Source organism: Lynx canadensis, chromosome E1 (assembly GCF_007474595.2).
Source record: "Lynx canadensis isolate LIC74 chromosome E1, mLynCan4.pri.v2, whole genome shotgun sequence".
Taxonomy (NCBI): domain Eukaryota; kingdom Metazoa; phylum Chordata; class Mammalia; order Carnivora; family Felidae; genus Lynx; species Lynx canadensis.
In genome coordinates this window covers 27,293,744-27,308,823 of record NC_044316.2, presented here as the reverse complement: position 1 = coordinate 27,308,823, position 15,080 = coordinate 27,293,744, and the positions used below count along the sequence as shown (strand labels likewise).

At 38.2% G+C, this 15,080-nt stretch overlaps 1 protein-coding gene and 2 pseudogenes across 1 annotated transcript in view; 2 read left to right on the top strand and 1 right to left on the bottom strand.

Moving 5' to 3' along the window:
* Positions 1-916: 916 nt before the first annotated feature.
* The window catches only part of SKA2 (spindle and kinetochore associated complex subunit 2), a 47,921-nt gene continuing 33,757 nt past the window's right edge, over positions 917-15,080 (bottom strand). Inside the window, exons 3-4 of the mRNA XM_030295183.1 lie at positions 7,870-8,046; positions 917-1,552 (exon numbers count right to left, since the gene is read on the bottom strand). Of these exons, the coding sequence (XP_030151043.1) occupies positions 1,409-1,552; positions 7,870-8,046 (321 nt within the window). The 3' untranslated portion in view covers positions 917-1,408. The remainder of the gene's footprint in view (positions 1,553-7,869; positions 8,047-15,080) is intronic.
* On the top strand, positions 10,097-10,883 carry LOC115500633 (annotated as a pseudogene).
* LOC115501259 lies at positions 10,925-11,308 on the top strand (annotated as a pseudogene).

Sequence of the window (15,080 nt, the reverse complement as noted above, 5' to 3'; positions counted from 1 at the left end):
AATCTGTCCCTATGATTACCTTATTGCCAATAGTTATTTAAAAACAAATAGGCACCCGAGTGGCTCAGTCAGTTAAGCATCTGACTCTTGATTTTGGCTTAGGTCATGATCTCAGGGTTTGAGTTTGAGTCCTGCACAGACCTCCATGCTGACAATGTAGAGACTGCTTGGAATTCTTTCTCCCTATCTCTCTGCACCACCCCCCAACAATATAAATAAATAAACTTTAAAAAAAAATTTTTACAAATAAATAACGAGGGGCACCTGGGTGGCAGTCTGTTGAGCAGCCGATTTTGGCTCAGGTCATGATCTTGTGGTTCATGGGTTCAAGCCCCACATGGGGCTCTATGATGACAGCTCGGAACCTGGAGCCTGCTTTGGATTCTGTCTCCCTCTCTCTCTCTCTGCCCCTCACTTGCTCACACTCTATGTATCTCTTTCTCTGTCTAAAACTAAATAAACATTAGGGTGCCTGGGTGGCTCAGTCAGTTAAGCGTCCCACTTCAGTTCAGAACATGATCTCACAGCTTGTGAGTTATGAGGCCCGCATGAGGCTCTGTGCTGACGGCTCAGAGCCTGGAGCCTGCTTCAGATTCTGTGACTGCCTCTTCCCTGCTCACACTCTCTCTCTCTCTCTCTCAAAAATAAATATTTTTTTTAAAAACTCAAAAAAAATTTTAATAAAATAAATTAATAAATAAATAAAATAAGGAAATACACACACAATTGGCAAGTAACAGTTGCCAGTAATCCTCTGTTTTCAGTTTCTTAGCTTTCATATAGAATGTACAATTATAATATAGGCTGAAGGAGAACAAAGGTAGTATTGATATACAACAGAGACACTCTAAAACAGCATTTGAAAGCAAAGTTCATGTTGTTCAACATTAGCAGCAAGAAGGAATAAGAAAAGTGAGGCTGTCACAGAAAAGCCAATTTATTATTACTAACGTTAGCTTTTGTGGAGGATTTTAGGTCACATATTAGCAGTCTCCAATAATGTGACCATTACCTATAATCAAAACTTTTCAAAAATAAAATTATATACATATAATGTATAATATAATACAAATATTTTTTCTATCCGTTAATTTCCAAAGCATGCTCATTCATATCTACTGACCAATAGTACATAAATATCCTTTTATGATAGGCCAGGACATCCATTTTCTCCCAATTATACAAAAACAAATGCAAAATAGTGTTATGTGACTTCCTTGTCTGAAATAATAAGACTGTGTGTACATACATACATTTAAATCCCTTTATTCCCATTCCATGTTTTTGGCTGAACTTTATTCATATAATATCTGCCCTTCTTATAGGACCTTCTCTTGTGAAAGGCATCACTATCCAGTTACCCAAGCCAAATCTCCTTCTCCATCCCCCCACCTCTAGTCATCGAGTGCTAACAAGACATCTTCTTAAATCTTTCTGGAATGGATCTCCTCTCCATTAGAATTCCCTTTTGCAAGTCCACTTCTTCATAAGTCTGAACAAAAGATTTTAATTGCTCTGCTGCAGTTTTCTCTTCTTTAGTCAGTGGTGACAGCTAAAAAACAAATGAGAAAATCTTTATTTCAAAATCTGTAAAAACTGTGTAATTTAGTTAATTTCTGCTTTTTTTTTTTATGTTTCCATAAGCTCATACTATGTCTATAATCACAAATTAGGAAGGCAGGATAAAATAGATATTTGGCTATCCAAATACAAGGTACTTTTAATGTTTGAGCTTTCAAAGAACTTGCAATTAAGTTTAAGAAACAAAACCAATAAATCAAACAGTTTAAGGACTGTAATTTAACAAAACTAAATAAGTCACATTTGACTGCTATATTCTAAAAGCATTTTGAGAAAGAAATGTGAATAAAATAGTCTGGAAGTTTCCTCAGAAGTGGAGAACTAAATTGAACTAAATTTTGAAGGATAATTGAGATGTTTTTAGCTGCAAGTAACAGGAATACATTTAAAAATGGATAAATAATAAGAAAATTTATTATCACTGCACAATAACTACAGAAAAAGGTCAGACTTCAGGACTGGTTTATTCCGCAGCTCAACATAAAGACTGGGTTTTTCCACCTTATCTAATATCCTTGGTAGTGGTTTATCCTCAAGCTGAAAGGAAAAATGGCTCTAGCAGTTCTAGGCATCACATCTATACATAATGTTTAGAAGAAGAAAAGAAGTTTTCTCTTCCTAGAGGTCTCTCAGCAGTGAGGAAACTCTAATTTCCTACGTCTAGACTTTCCCTTCTCACATGTCACATGGGTTACAAACCCATTCCTGAGTGAATTTAGTTAAAAGAAAATCCATTTCCCTTGCCAATGAGGTGCACGCCCTGAAGCTGAGGAAAGCACCAACTTTGCCCCAGACACGAGCTAGGGATGGCACACATCTCAAGAAAGTCAGTGTTCTATTAGGCAGCAAGGGCGAATAGATGCTGAGAAAACAACCCAGCAAACAGTATCTGCCTAAAGCAGGTAGGAGCAAACAGCAAAAGGAAGAATAGAAGCCAAATGGAAATGTAAAGGACTTTCATAGGGCACTAACCAATGGGCTAGCTAAAACAGGGTTAATGGGGAAATTATACAAAGTACAACGTGAAGAATCAAATAGTTACAACTCCGCCTAACTATATAGGTCATCTCTAGAGAGACTGCCAAATCTGGAACACACTATACCTACAGAATAAGAATCTCTAGAGCAGTGCTGTCCACCAGAACTTTCTGTGATGCTGAAAATATTCTATATCTGTGCTGTCTAATCAGTAGATGAAGAACTGATTTTTTTATTTTATTTAATTACTTTAAATTTTAATTTAGGGGCACCTGGGTGGTTCAGTCAGTTAAATGTCTGACTACAGCTCAGGTCATGATCTCATGGTTCATGAGTTCAAGCCCCACATCAGGCTCCGGGCCATGGAGCCTACTTCGGATTCTGTGTCTTCCTCTCTCTCTCTGCCCCTTCCCTGCTCGCTCTCTCTCTCTCTCTCTCTCTCTCTCTCTCTCTCTCTCAGAAAATGAATAAAAAACATTAAAAATTTTTAAAAATAATAATACATTTTAATTTGTACAGCCACATTTGGCTATTGGGCTGCCCAGCTGGTTTGGCTGATCAAGCCAACATTTACCAAAAATATTCACATAGATAAAATGAAAAACAATCATATGCCCTTCTGCAACCCAAATAATTACAGAATTTCCTTCTTCTATCTCAAAAACAGGAAATGGTATTATTCTGAAAGGACTTTGTTCTCCATGAGTCCATGTTTCTTGTTGTGATAACTGTTCAAGAGATTTCAGATGACCTGTTTCATAAATTTTCAAAGAAATTTCCAGGAATTAACCAATCTAAAACTTGTAGAAAATTTTCTTCCATAATACAAATGTTTCAGAGCTCAGTGCAATACCACACATTCTGTTTTTAATACCTTTTTAATTATATTTGTTTTGGGGGTTTGTTTTGGTCATTTTTATTTTGGAACCAATCTAGTCCTGTGTGTGTGTGTGTGTGTGTGTGTGTGTGTGTGTGTATGTGTGTCTTGGTGGTCTCCTTTATAATTAAGTGTATTTAAGCCTTAATGTCTTTATATTAACTAAAAAGTATTCCTTTCACCTCCTTTTCTGTTCTCACCTCCCTATTTATTTTTTAATATTATAAATTCAAGTCCCATTTTTGAATATTATCAATTCAAACATATTTTCTATCCTTGCACTCTTATAAAGACTATAACAAGGGGAGTGCCTGCGTGGCTCAGTTGGTTGAGCTTCCAACTCTTGATTTCGGCTCGGGTGGTGATCCCAGGGTGGTGGGATTGAGCCCCTTGTCGGCTCCTCGCTGAGAGCGGAACCTGCTTGGGAATCCCCTCTCTCTCCCTCTCTCTCTCTGCCCCTCTCTCCCACTCACGCTCTCTCTCTCTCTCTCTCTAAAAGAAGTAGAATGAAAAAAAAAAAGATATAGCAAGATAATACCTGAACAGTTTTACTTTCTATTTGCTTTCTGTTGTCTATAAAAAAGCAACATTTGCCTTAAGTAAGTTTATCCCTATATCGTTCTTCATGTTCCCAAAATAATCTTAAAGGCCCTTTTGGTTATTTTAGAAAATTTCCGAAGCCTCAACTTAATCTAGCCTTTGGCTTTCATAAGTATTCTCACAGTTCTGTCCCTATGACTGACACACCTCTTTCTACACTTCCTTTATAAGGTCTACCTTACATGTCTTTTAAATTCTGGGCTCATAGAACTATTTTTGTTTATACAACTCTCTACAGATGCCATTTTCTTTTCTTCCACATTTTGATCATGAAGATTTTCTCTAAACTTTCTACTATCTCATTTTTAAAGTAGTAGATACAAGTCCCACCACATCTGACATTTCCCAACATGGCCATCATTGAATCGAAAATATTATCTCCTTCTTCAAGGTTTATAACCAACCTTTCAGTCATCTCTCCTTATTTGTAATGTAATCCAAAGTAAAAGCTCCATTAGTTTTCTACCTTAAATATAATTATTGCTCATTGCTGATACTTCTTTTTTATTTTTTTTTTTCAGAGACAGAGAGAGCACCAGTGGGGGAGAGGGGCAGAGGGAGAGAGAGAGAATCTCAAGTAGGATCCCCACTCACCATGGAGCCCAGTACAGGGCTCAATCCCACATCCCTAGGATCATGACCTTACCCCAAAAGCAACAGGCAAATGTTCAACTGACTGAGCCACACAGGTGCCCCTGCAGGTACATCTTTTAAGTGAATGAAGAACTTTACAAATAATTAGATGACTGAAATCCTCTATCACTATTATAACTATTTTCTATACCACTTTTTAATCTTAGTCAGAAATATAGTTTTTACTGCCTGTACCCAGTGGGGACAATTTTTATTACCACAGCATTCAAAATATCACTTTTCAGGGCATCTGTGTTGGTTAAACATCCGACTTCGGCTCAGGTCATGAACTCACAGTTTGAGAGTCTGAACACTGTGTCGGGCTCTGTGCTGACAGCCTGAAGCCTGCTTCACATTCTGTCTCACTCTCTCTCTGCCCCTCCTCTTCTTGTGTGTGTGCTCTCTCTCTCTCTCTCTCAAAAATAAACATTTAAAACAAACAAAAAACCCCAAAATAGTGACTTTTATTTCACCCACCTAAATTTATCCTGTGCTTCAATAAATTTATGGATTTCTGTACATATATGTTGATATGTACATTTAGAACTACATTTAATCTCTCCTCAAGATGTTTCCTTAGAACAAGTTTATATGCTTCTATTTTCACACTCTGATCACCAACAATGAAAAATATGCCTTGAGTTGTATATATATATATATATATATATATATATATATATATATACTGCTATCATAAATACACTGTTTTTGCATTTTACTTATTAGTATGTGTCATGACCCTTACTGTTTTTTGTTTGTTTGTTTTTTATTGTTTGTTTGTTTTAAGGAGATAGAAGTTTATTGAATACACCACAAGGGAGCAGTGGGCAGGACAGCAGAGGAGATATCTGCCACACCCTTCCTGTTTTAAACTCCTACTTCCAGGGGCGCCTGGGTGGCTTGGTCGGTTGAGCGTCCGACTTCGGCTCAGGTCATGATCTCGCGGTCCGTGAGTTCAAGCCCCGCGTCGGGCTCTGTGCTGACAGCTCGGAGCTTGGAGCCTGCTTCTGATTCTGTGTCTCCCTCTCTCTCTCTGACCCTCCCCCGTTCATGCTCTGTCTCTCTCTGTCTCAAAAATAAATAAACGTTAAAAAAATAAATAAATAAATAAACTCCTACTTCCTATTCCCTCTGTGACCCCCTCTTTTTTCCCCAAATTTTAGAGAGAGAGCATGAGTTGGGGAAAGGGGCAAACAGAGAGAGAATCTTAAGCAGGCTACACACTCAGCACAGAGCCTGATGTGGGGCTTGATGCCACGATCCTGGAATCATGACCTGAGCTGAAATCAAGAGTTGGATGATCAACCTACTGAGCCACCCAGGCACTCCTCTCTCTATGTCCTTTCTAATCACTCTTTCCTCCGCCACTATTCATTCTCCCCATGACATAATATCTGAGGTATATAACACCTGAGGTACATCCGGGGCACCTGGGTGGCTCAGTCAGTTAAGCATCCAACTTCGGCATTAGATCATGATCTCAGTTTGTGAGTTCAAACCCAGCATTAGGCTCTCTGCTGTCAGCACAGAGCCTGCTTCAGAACGACTGTCCCTCCCCCTCCCCTGCTTTCATGCACACATGTACAATCTCTCTCTCTTAAAAATAAATACATATTTTTAAAAAAAATTAAAGGCAGCTCTTCCTGCCCAGGGATCCTGTCCCGTGCTTTAATAAAATCACCTTTTTGCACCAAAAAAATAAAACAAAACAAAACAACCATCTGAAATACATCAAAGGTATCATTTCATTATTTTTTAAATTTTTACAATGTTTTTATTTTGTTTTTGACATAGAGAGTGAGCGTCTGGGGAGGGGCAGAGAGAGGAGACACAGAATCAGAAGCAGGCTCCAGGCTCTAAGCTGTCAGCACAGAACCTGACACGGGGTTCGAACTCACAGACAGTGAGATCACGACCTGAGCTGAAGTCGGATGCTTAACCAACTGAGCCACCCAGGTGCCACTGAAGGTACCATTTGAAAAATTTAATCAGGTACTATTCTCTTTTCTGCCATTGGTAACATAAAGAATTATTGACCAAATTAACCTTGGTAATCAACCTTTGAGATTTATTCTCACTACCAGCCTGTAATTCAAGTATCTTAAACCAAATTTAGTTCAGGGTTGGTAAAAAAATATAAACAAACAAACAAATAAAACCCCATGTATTCTGCCCCTAGCTGCATGCCCGTAACGATAGCTTTTGTGCAACACCCAAACACAGTTCCTTAATACAGCACTCTAAGCAGGTATTACCAGTTAACTGGTTGGAGCTGACACCAGACATAAAAAAAATTATATAGATGTCTTTTGTCCATATAATTAAGTTCTACTCTATGATTCCAACTACATACAAACTATCTTTTCTTTTGAAAGCCCTCAACTTTGGGGACACCTGGGTTGATTTTGGCTCAGGTCATGATCTCATGGTCATGAGATAGAGACCCATGTCAGGATCCACACTGAGTATGGAGCCTGCTTGGGATTCTCACTCTCTCCCAATGCTCCTCCCCTGTGTTTGTGCGCTCTCTCTCTCTCTCTCTCTCTCTCTCTCTCTCTCTCTAAAAAAAAAAAAGAAAGAAAGAAAAAAAGAAAGCCTTCAACTTTGCCTTAATAGTAAATGAAAATTCTACCAAATCCTTCAGTTGGCTATTTAAGATGATACTGCCTAGGTCAGCAGTTCATATTGTTGTTTTTTTTTTTAACTCCATTATATCTGAAGAGTTTTACATAATCAGTGATAAAGGTTCACAATTACAAGGATTTTTACAAGAAATCAGAGGGCAATGAGGAATGGAGAAAGAGAATGAAGGTCAGGATTCCCCAAGCCCACCAACCCAACTGTAGAAAAGGAGAACTAAAACAAGTCACTGGTATAGATGCTTTCCAGATTTCTCAGTCTCACTAGTTCTAAAACGAACTACAAGCTGGTAGATTTAATAAGCATTAGAAATGTTTCTCTTCTGCCATGGCTGTATAATCAAAGATAGCACACCTCTTTAGTAACCACGTCAAGTCCACATGCTTATTTTAAAACAAAAGGAGATAAGAACTATTATACTTCAGGAATCAGGAAAATCTCATTTCTATCAACAGTTCAAACTGAATGCTGAATCTCAAAATGAAAATGGGGGCTCATCTTTCAAAGAGATACTCAGAATTAAAACTCTACAAATCCAACTTGTCAATTGGAAGCATTACCTCCACATCTGTTTGCTTTTGTAGTTCTTGTATCATGGTCATCGTCTTATTGACAGTAGCACAAATGCGGTTCTTACTCTCTTTCTGTTCTATACCAATCGGTTTAAAGCGGGCATACAAAGTTTGATATCGAGACTTTATTGCTGACAATTCCTTTAAGAGTGTAACTGGATTTCTCTATATCAGGGAAAAAAATAATATATTAAATTGTGAAAAGGAAAAGTTAAGCTTCTTTTAAGAATTAGAGTATGTACAACACATTCTACCATCCATTTAATTGAACACTGTATTTAATTACACAACTGTGTAATAGAGGATGGGAGGAGAGGAATAAAGAAGCATAAGACCTAAATCCTATTCTCAAGTAATTTAAAGCTTAGGTCCAGAAATAACCCACAGATGCACACAAAATAGCAATATTAAAATAAGCAAATAAGGTGACATTAGATAAATAACATTTAATACATAGTTCACCATAATTAATTACATATTATTTTTAAAATACAATTCTAAATACTATTCAGAAGGTGATTAAAGGAACTATTTTGTTCTTAATGAGTAAGAAAATTTAAAACTACATATAAAATTCTTAAACATACTGTCATGAGGCTAAAGTATGTATAAGTACCAATTAATTGACTTTCCTATACAAATTCACACCAACTCAAGAGACTATAGGTTACGTTGGTTTTTCAAATTCATTTTAACGTTTATTTATGTTTGACAAACAGAGACAGAGTGCAAGCGGGGGAGGCGCAGAGAGAGAGGGAGACACAGAATCCAAAGCAGGCTCCAGGCTCTGAACTGTCAGTGCAGAGCCTGATGCAAGGCTCAAACCCATGAACCAGGAGATCATGGCCTGAGCCGAAGATGGACACTTAACCGACTGAACTACCCAGGAGCCCGTTCAAATTCATTTTAAATGTTTCTTTATTTTGAAAGAGAGAGCACATGCGCAACTGAGCTGGGGAGGGGCAAAGAAGGAGGGTGGGGGAGAGAATCCCAAGCAGACCCCATGCCCAGCAAGGAGCCCAACAGGGGGGGCTCAATCCCACGACTGTGAGATCATGACCTAAGCCAAAATCAAGAGTCGGTTAATCAAGATGCTTACCTGAATGTGATATCCAGGCGCCCCTCAAATTCATTTCAGAATATAAACAGTATTCCATAAATGCATTTCAAAAGGGTCCTTTCTGACACTTGGTAATTCTTTTCATTCCCTGATGGCTCCTTAGCAAACCCTGCAATACTAACTATTCCAAACTTTCTCCACTCCCTCCAGTTAGCATCTACTCCTTCTTGGCACAAGACCTCACCAACTATTATACGAAGAAAATAGAAAATATCTAGTAGAAACACCATCTTCCTGCCTTTTCATCTGAAAAGGAAAACATCAGTGGGTATTCTCATCCCTACTCAGCCCCTAGCACTACCACTATTATTGTTGTTTCCTCCCCGCATCCTCCACAGCCTTAAGTTTCCTATATTTCTATAACCTTTTCAATATCTCCCTTTGTACAGACTTCAAATATATATATAGAACTTCCCTATATTGGGGAGAAATGAACTCCTGGGGGGAAATTAACTCCTTCTCCTGACTCTGTTGTCGCTTTAAAACCAGTTTCATTCTTCTCACTCCATTCCCACCAACTGTCCAGGTCCTATAATAATAACATCCCATAGACGAACATCCTTTGCCAAATTTTTGCAAACAAGCAAAAGATAAGCTTGTCCAATAGCATATAATTTGGATACCCTTTCTCATGTTTTCTTCTTGTTCCTATCTTCTTAAAATGAACTCTTGATTTCTATAAAACTATATATACTATCTTGGTTATCTTCCTACTCTTCAGATATCTCCTTCATGGACTTTATCTCCTGGCTGTGACAGAGACTCAGTTTATGGCCCTCTACTCCTTGTTTCCTTGGAGATTTTTCTCTAAGCTTTTGATGATATTAATAGTAAATAAAGATGATTCTCACAAGAAGGAAAAAGAAGAGAAACGCTAACTTAAAACTGTTAAAATAATCCTTCAGGTAGTGATCAAGACCTATAGAATGAGCAATGGAAGTAGGAAAGGGACAGGGGCGCCTGGCTGGCTCAGTTGGAGGAGCATGCGACTCTTGATCTCAGGGTTGTGAGTTTGAGCCTCATGTACAAATGACTAAAAAAATAAATAAATAAAAACTTAAAAAAAAAAAAGAAGAAGTAGGAAAGGGACAAAAGAGAGATACCATGAAAGCCATTACGAGGCAGTTGCAGTTGTGCTCTCTGAGTTTCTGTCTCTCTGTCTCGCCGTCCAGATGGCCTCCCAGAACTGCAACCCAGCCACTGCCAGCAAAGGAGCTGAGCCCAGCGGGGATGCCGCCCAGGGCCCCGTGGGCAAGAGGCTATAGCAGAAGCTAATGATCCTTATGATGTCTGGTGACAAAGGAATTTCTGCCTTCCCTGAATCAGACAACCTTTTCAAATGGGTGGGACCATCCATGAAGCAGCTGGCACAGTATATGAGGACCTGAGGTATAAGCTCTCCCTGGAGTTGCCCAGGGGCTACCCTTACAATATGCCTACAGTAAAGTTCCTCACGCCCTGCTACCACCCCAACGTGGACACCCAGGGTAACATCTGCCTGGACATCCTGAAAGATAAGTGGTCTGCACTGTATGACATCAGGACCATCCTACTGTCCATCCAGAGCCTGCTAGAACCTAACATCAATGGCCCTTTGAACACACTTGCTGCTGAGCTCTAGAAAAACCCTATAGCATATAAGAAGTATCTGCAAGAAACCTATTCAAAGCAGGTCTCCAGCCAAGATCCCTGGCTGTCTACCATCTTTCCTTGTGTTGTCTTTTTATTTTCTCCTTAGATCGTCTGTCCTTTCCTTCATTTCTGCCTAGAACTCTGTATCTTAAACTGTGGTGTTATTTTTGTTTTGTTTCTGTTTTTTAAATTAAGTCTCTGGTTGAGCCCTTGTGATGACTATATTAAGTAAATACATTGGGTTTTTAAAAACAAACCAAAAAAAGGGAACACTTAAGAGAACTTAGTGGTATGTTTGATAGGAGCAAAGATATAATAGATGACACCAAATGTATAGTCTGGAATATAGAGGAATGTGTATATTATGATGCCTTTCCAGGTGTCTTCTCAGTATATACCCCAATGATATTGAGACCTGTCCTCATTGGCTAGAGATTTACTATACCCGTCCTTAGAAAAACAAAAAACATACAGAGAAACAGCTAGCTAAAAGCCTAAATTCCAATTTTATGGATGTAAAACATCCAAGTTGCTACAAGATTACCATGGTTTGCAGCCATGCTTAGACAGTGGCTCTTTGGGTAGGCTGTTCAACAGTGTTGTGCCACCCAACAGAAGGAAAGGCCAGACTCACAGAAGGGTGTTCATTTAGAAGAAAGCAACACTAATAATCCACACAACGTCTTGAATTTGTGTTATATTGCAGAAAGCCTTATCAATTCAGTAATTCCAGTTAATCTACCAAGATAATGTAATTATGTTTAATTTTGTAAGGTATATAGCAGTGATCTCCTATTTTGGTATCAGTTTTTCAATAAAGTTTTGATTATGGGCAAAAAAAGAAAGAAAGATCTGCAAAGAAAATGCTCAAAAGAAAACAAAATTATCTTTCTGAAACAAATATAAGTGAGGAACATGGTAACAGGAGTTTGTAGTTTACTATATCTTTATATTTAAGTGGATTCTATTGAAAAGTGTTGACTTTTATTTATGCACAATTACCGACAGACTCCAAATCACAGTAGACTAGAATAAGGATAATGCAGCTAAACAAAATTATATGTATGTATGTGGATATGAACACACACACACACACAATCATAGAGGTTGGTACATAGTAATGTTCAATGAATGTTTATTGCACTATCACCATGTAGAGATATTAGAAGTAAGTCTAACTGGTTACTTTCTTGTTCCTTGATATATATATATATATATATATATATATATATATATATATATAATTTATTATTTATATATATTTATAAATATATATATAAAATCATTTGAACTAATGTCAGTGAACTCAACAAACATTAAGATCATGGTTTTCTTCCCAAATATAACACAAATAAAGAGGGAGTTATTAGATAAATATTATGAGTATTTAAAGTTATAGTTGCTCAGGGCACCTAGCTGGCTCAGTTGGTAAAGCATTCGATTTTTGATCTCAGGGTTGTGAGTTTGAGCCCCGCGTTGTGTGTGGAGATTACTTAAAAATAGAATCTTTAGGGGCGCCTGGGTGGCGCAGTCGGTTAAGCGCCCGACTTCAGCCAGGTCACGATCTCGCGGTCCGTGAGTTCGAGCCCCGCGTCAGGCTCTGGGCTGATGGCTCAGAGCCTGGAGCCTGTTTCCGATTCTGTGTCTCCCTCTCTCTCTGCTCCTCCCCCGTTCATGCTCTGTCTCTCTCTGTCCCAAAAATAAATTAAAAAAAAAAAAAATAGAATCTTTAAAATAAATAAACAAATGGGGCACCTAGGTGGCTCAGTCGGTTAGGCATCTGACTTCAGCTCATGTCATGATCTTGTGGTTTGTGAGTTCAAGCCCTGCATCAGGCTCCGTGCTGACAGTTCAGAGCCTGGAGCCTGCTTCAGATTCTGTGTCTCCCTCTCTCTCTGCCCCCTCCTGCTCATGTTCTGTCACTCTCTCTCTCAAAAAATAAATAAACATTAAAAAAAATTTTTAATGAAATAAAATAAGTAAATAAATAAAAAGTTATAGGACCTCAAAACATGACAGAGAATTACCATATGATCCAGCAATTCTACCTCTAGGTATATATAGAAAAGAAGTGAAAACAAGGACCCAGGGGCACCTGGGTGGTTCAGTCAGGTAAGCATCCAACTGTTGATTTCACTCAGGTCATGATCTCATGGTCGGGAGATGAAGCCCCATGTTGGGCTCCATGCCGGATGTGGAGTCTGCTAAACAGTCTCTCTCTCCCTCTCCCTGCCCCTCTCCCTGTCCCTCCCTTGCTTGCACCTGTGCATATGCTCTCTCTCTCAAAAACAAAAAAAGAAAACAAAGACCCAGAAAGATAAATAAATGTACATATGAGTATTATTCACAATACCCAAAAGATGGAAGCAACCTAAGTGTCCACTGACAGATAAATGGATTTTTTAAACATGGTATATACATACAATGGAATATTATTCAGCCTTAAAAAGGAGGGAAATCATGATATATGCTATACCATGGATGAACATCAAAGACATTACACTAAGTGAAATGACCCAGCTACAAATGGACAAAGTCAAGTTCATAAAGACAAAGAGTAGAATGGTGGTTGCCAGGGACTGAAGGGAGGGGGGAATGGAAGGTTATTGTTTAATGGGTGCAGAGTTTCAGTTTAAAAAGATGAAAAAGTTCTGGAGATGGGTAGTGATGATGGTTGCACAAAAATGTGAATATAATTAATACAATTGAAACTTGCACTCAAAAATGGTTAAAATGATAGATTTTAAGCTATACATATTTTACCACAATGGAGAAAAAAGAATGTAAAATGGTACAACGGCTTTGGAAAACAATTTGGCGGTTCCTGAAAATATTAAACGTAGAGTTACTATACGGCCATCAATTCCACTCTTAGGTATAAACCAAAGAGAAATAAAAGGAAATACCTACACAAAAACTTCTTGGGTTTTTTTTTTTTTAAGATTTTTTTTGTTTTACATTTATTTATTTTTGAGAGACAGAGAGAGACAGAACATGAATGGGGGAAGGGCAGAGAGAGGAGACACAGAATCTGAAGCAGGCTCCAGACTCTGAGCAAGCTGTCAGCACAGAACCCGACATGGGGCCCAAACCCATGTACCATGAGGTCATGACCTAAGCTGAAGTCAGACGGTCAACCGACTGAGCCATCCAGGCACCCCTTAAGATTTTATTTTTACTGGGCGCCTGGATGGCTCAGTCAGTTAAGCCTTCAACTCTTGATCTCAGCTCAGGGCTTAATCTCAGGGTATTGAGTTCAAACCTCATGTTGGGCTCCATGTTAGGCATGAAGCCTACTTAAAAAAATGTAATTCAAAATAAAGAAGTAATAAATGAATACAATAAAGTTGAAGGACCCAAAATTAATACAGAGAAATTGGCTGCATTTCTATACACTAATAATTAAGTAGCAGAACGAGAAATTAACAAAACAATTCCATTTTTATTTGCACCAAAAAGAGTAAAATACCTGGGAATAAATTTGACCAAAGAGGTGAAAGACTTATACTCTGAAAACTAAAAAACACTAATGAAAGAAATTGAAGACAACACGAAGAAATGTTGATGGTCCATGCTTATGAATTGGAAGAATGAATATTGTTAAAATGTCCATACTACCCAAAGCAATCTATAGATTCAATGCAATCCCTATCAAAATACCAATAGCATTTTCACTGAACTAAAACAAATAATCCTAAAATTTTTACGGAACCACAAAGATCCCAAATAGCCAAAGCAATCTTGAGAAAGAAAAAAGCTGAAGGTATCACAACCCCAGATCTCAAGATATACTACAAAGCTGTAGTAAAACAGTACAGTACTGGCACAAAAATAGATACATAGATAAAAGGAATAAAACAGCCCAGAAATAAATCCACACTTATATGCTCAATTAATCTATAATAAATAAAGGAGGCAAGAATACACAATGGGGAAAAAACAGTCTCTTCAATAAATGATGCTGGGGAAACTGGACAGCTACATGCAAAAGAATGAAACTGGACTACTTTTCTTACACCACAGACAAAAATAAACTCAAAATGGATTTGGGACCTAAATGTGAGCCCTGACACCATAAAACCCCTATAAAAAAACCTAGGCAGTAATTGCTTTGACATTGGCTATAGAAATATTTTTCTAGATATGTTTCCTCAGACAAGAGAAATAAAAGCAAAAATAAAATATTAAGACTACATTATGGGGTGCCTGGGTGGCTCAATCAGTTAAGCATCTGACATCAGCTCAGGTCATGGTCTCACAGTTTGTGGGATCAACCCCTGCATCAGTTGCTGCACTGACAACTCAGGGCCTGGAGCCTGCTTCAGATTCTATGTCTCCCTCTCTCTCTGCTGCTCCCCCACTCATGTTCTGGCTCTGTCTCTCAAAAGTAATAAAACATTTTTAAAAATTAAAAAAAAAAAAACTATACCAAATTGCACAGCAAAGG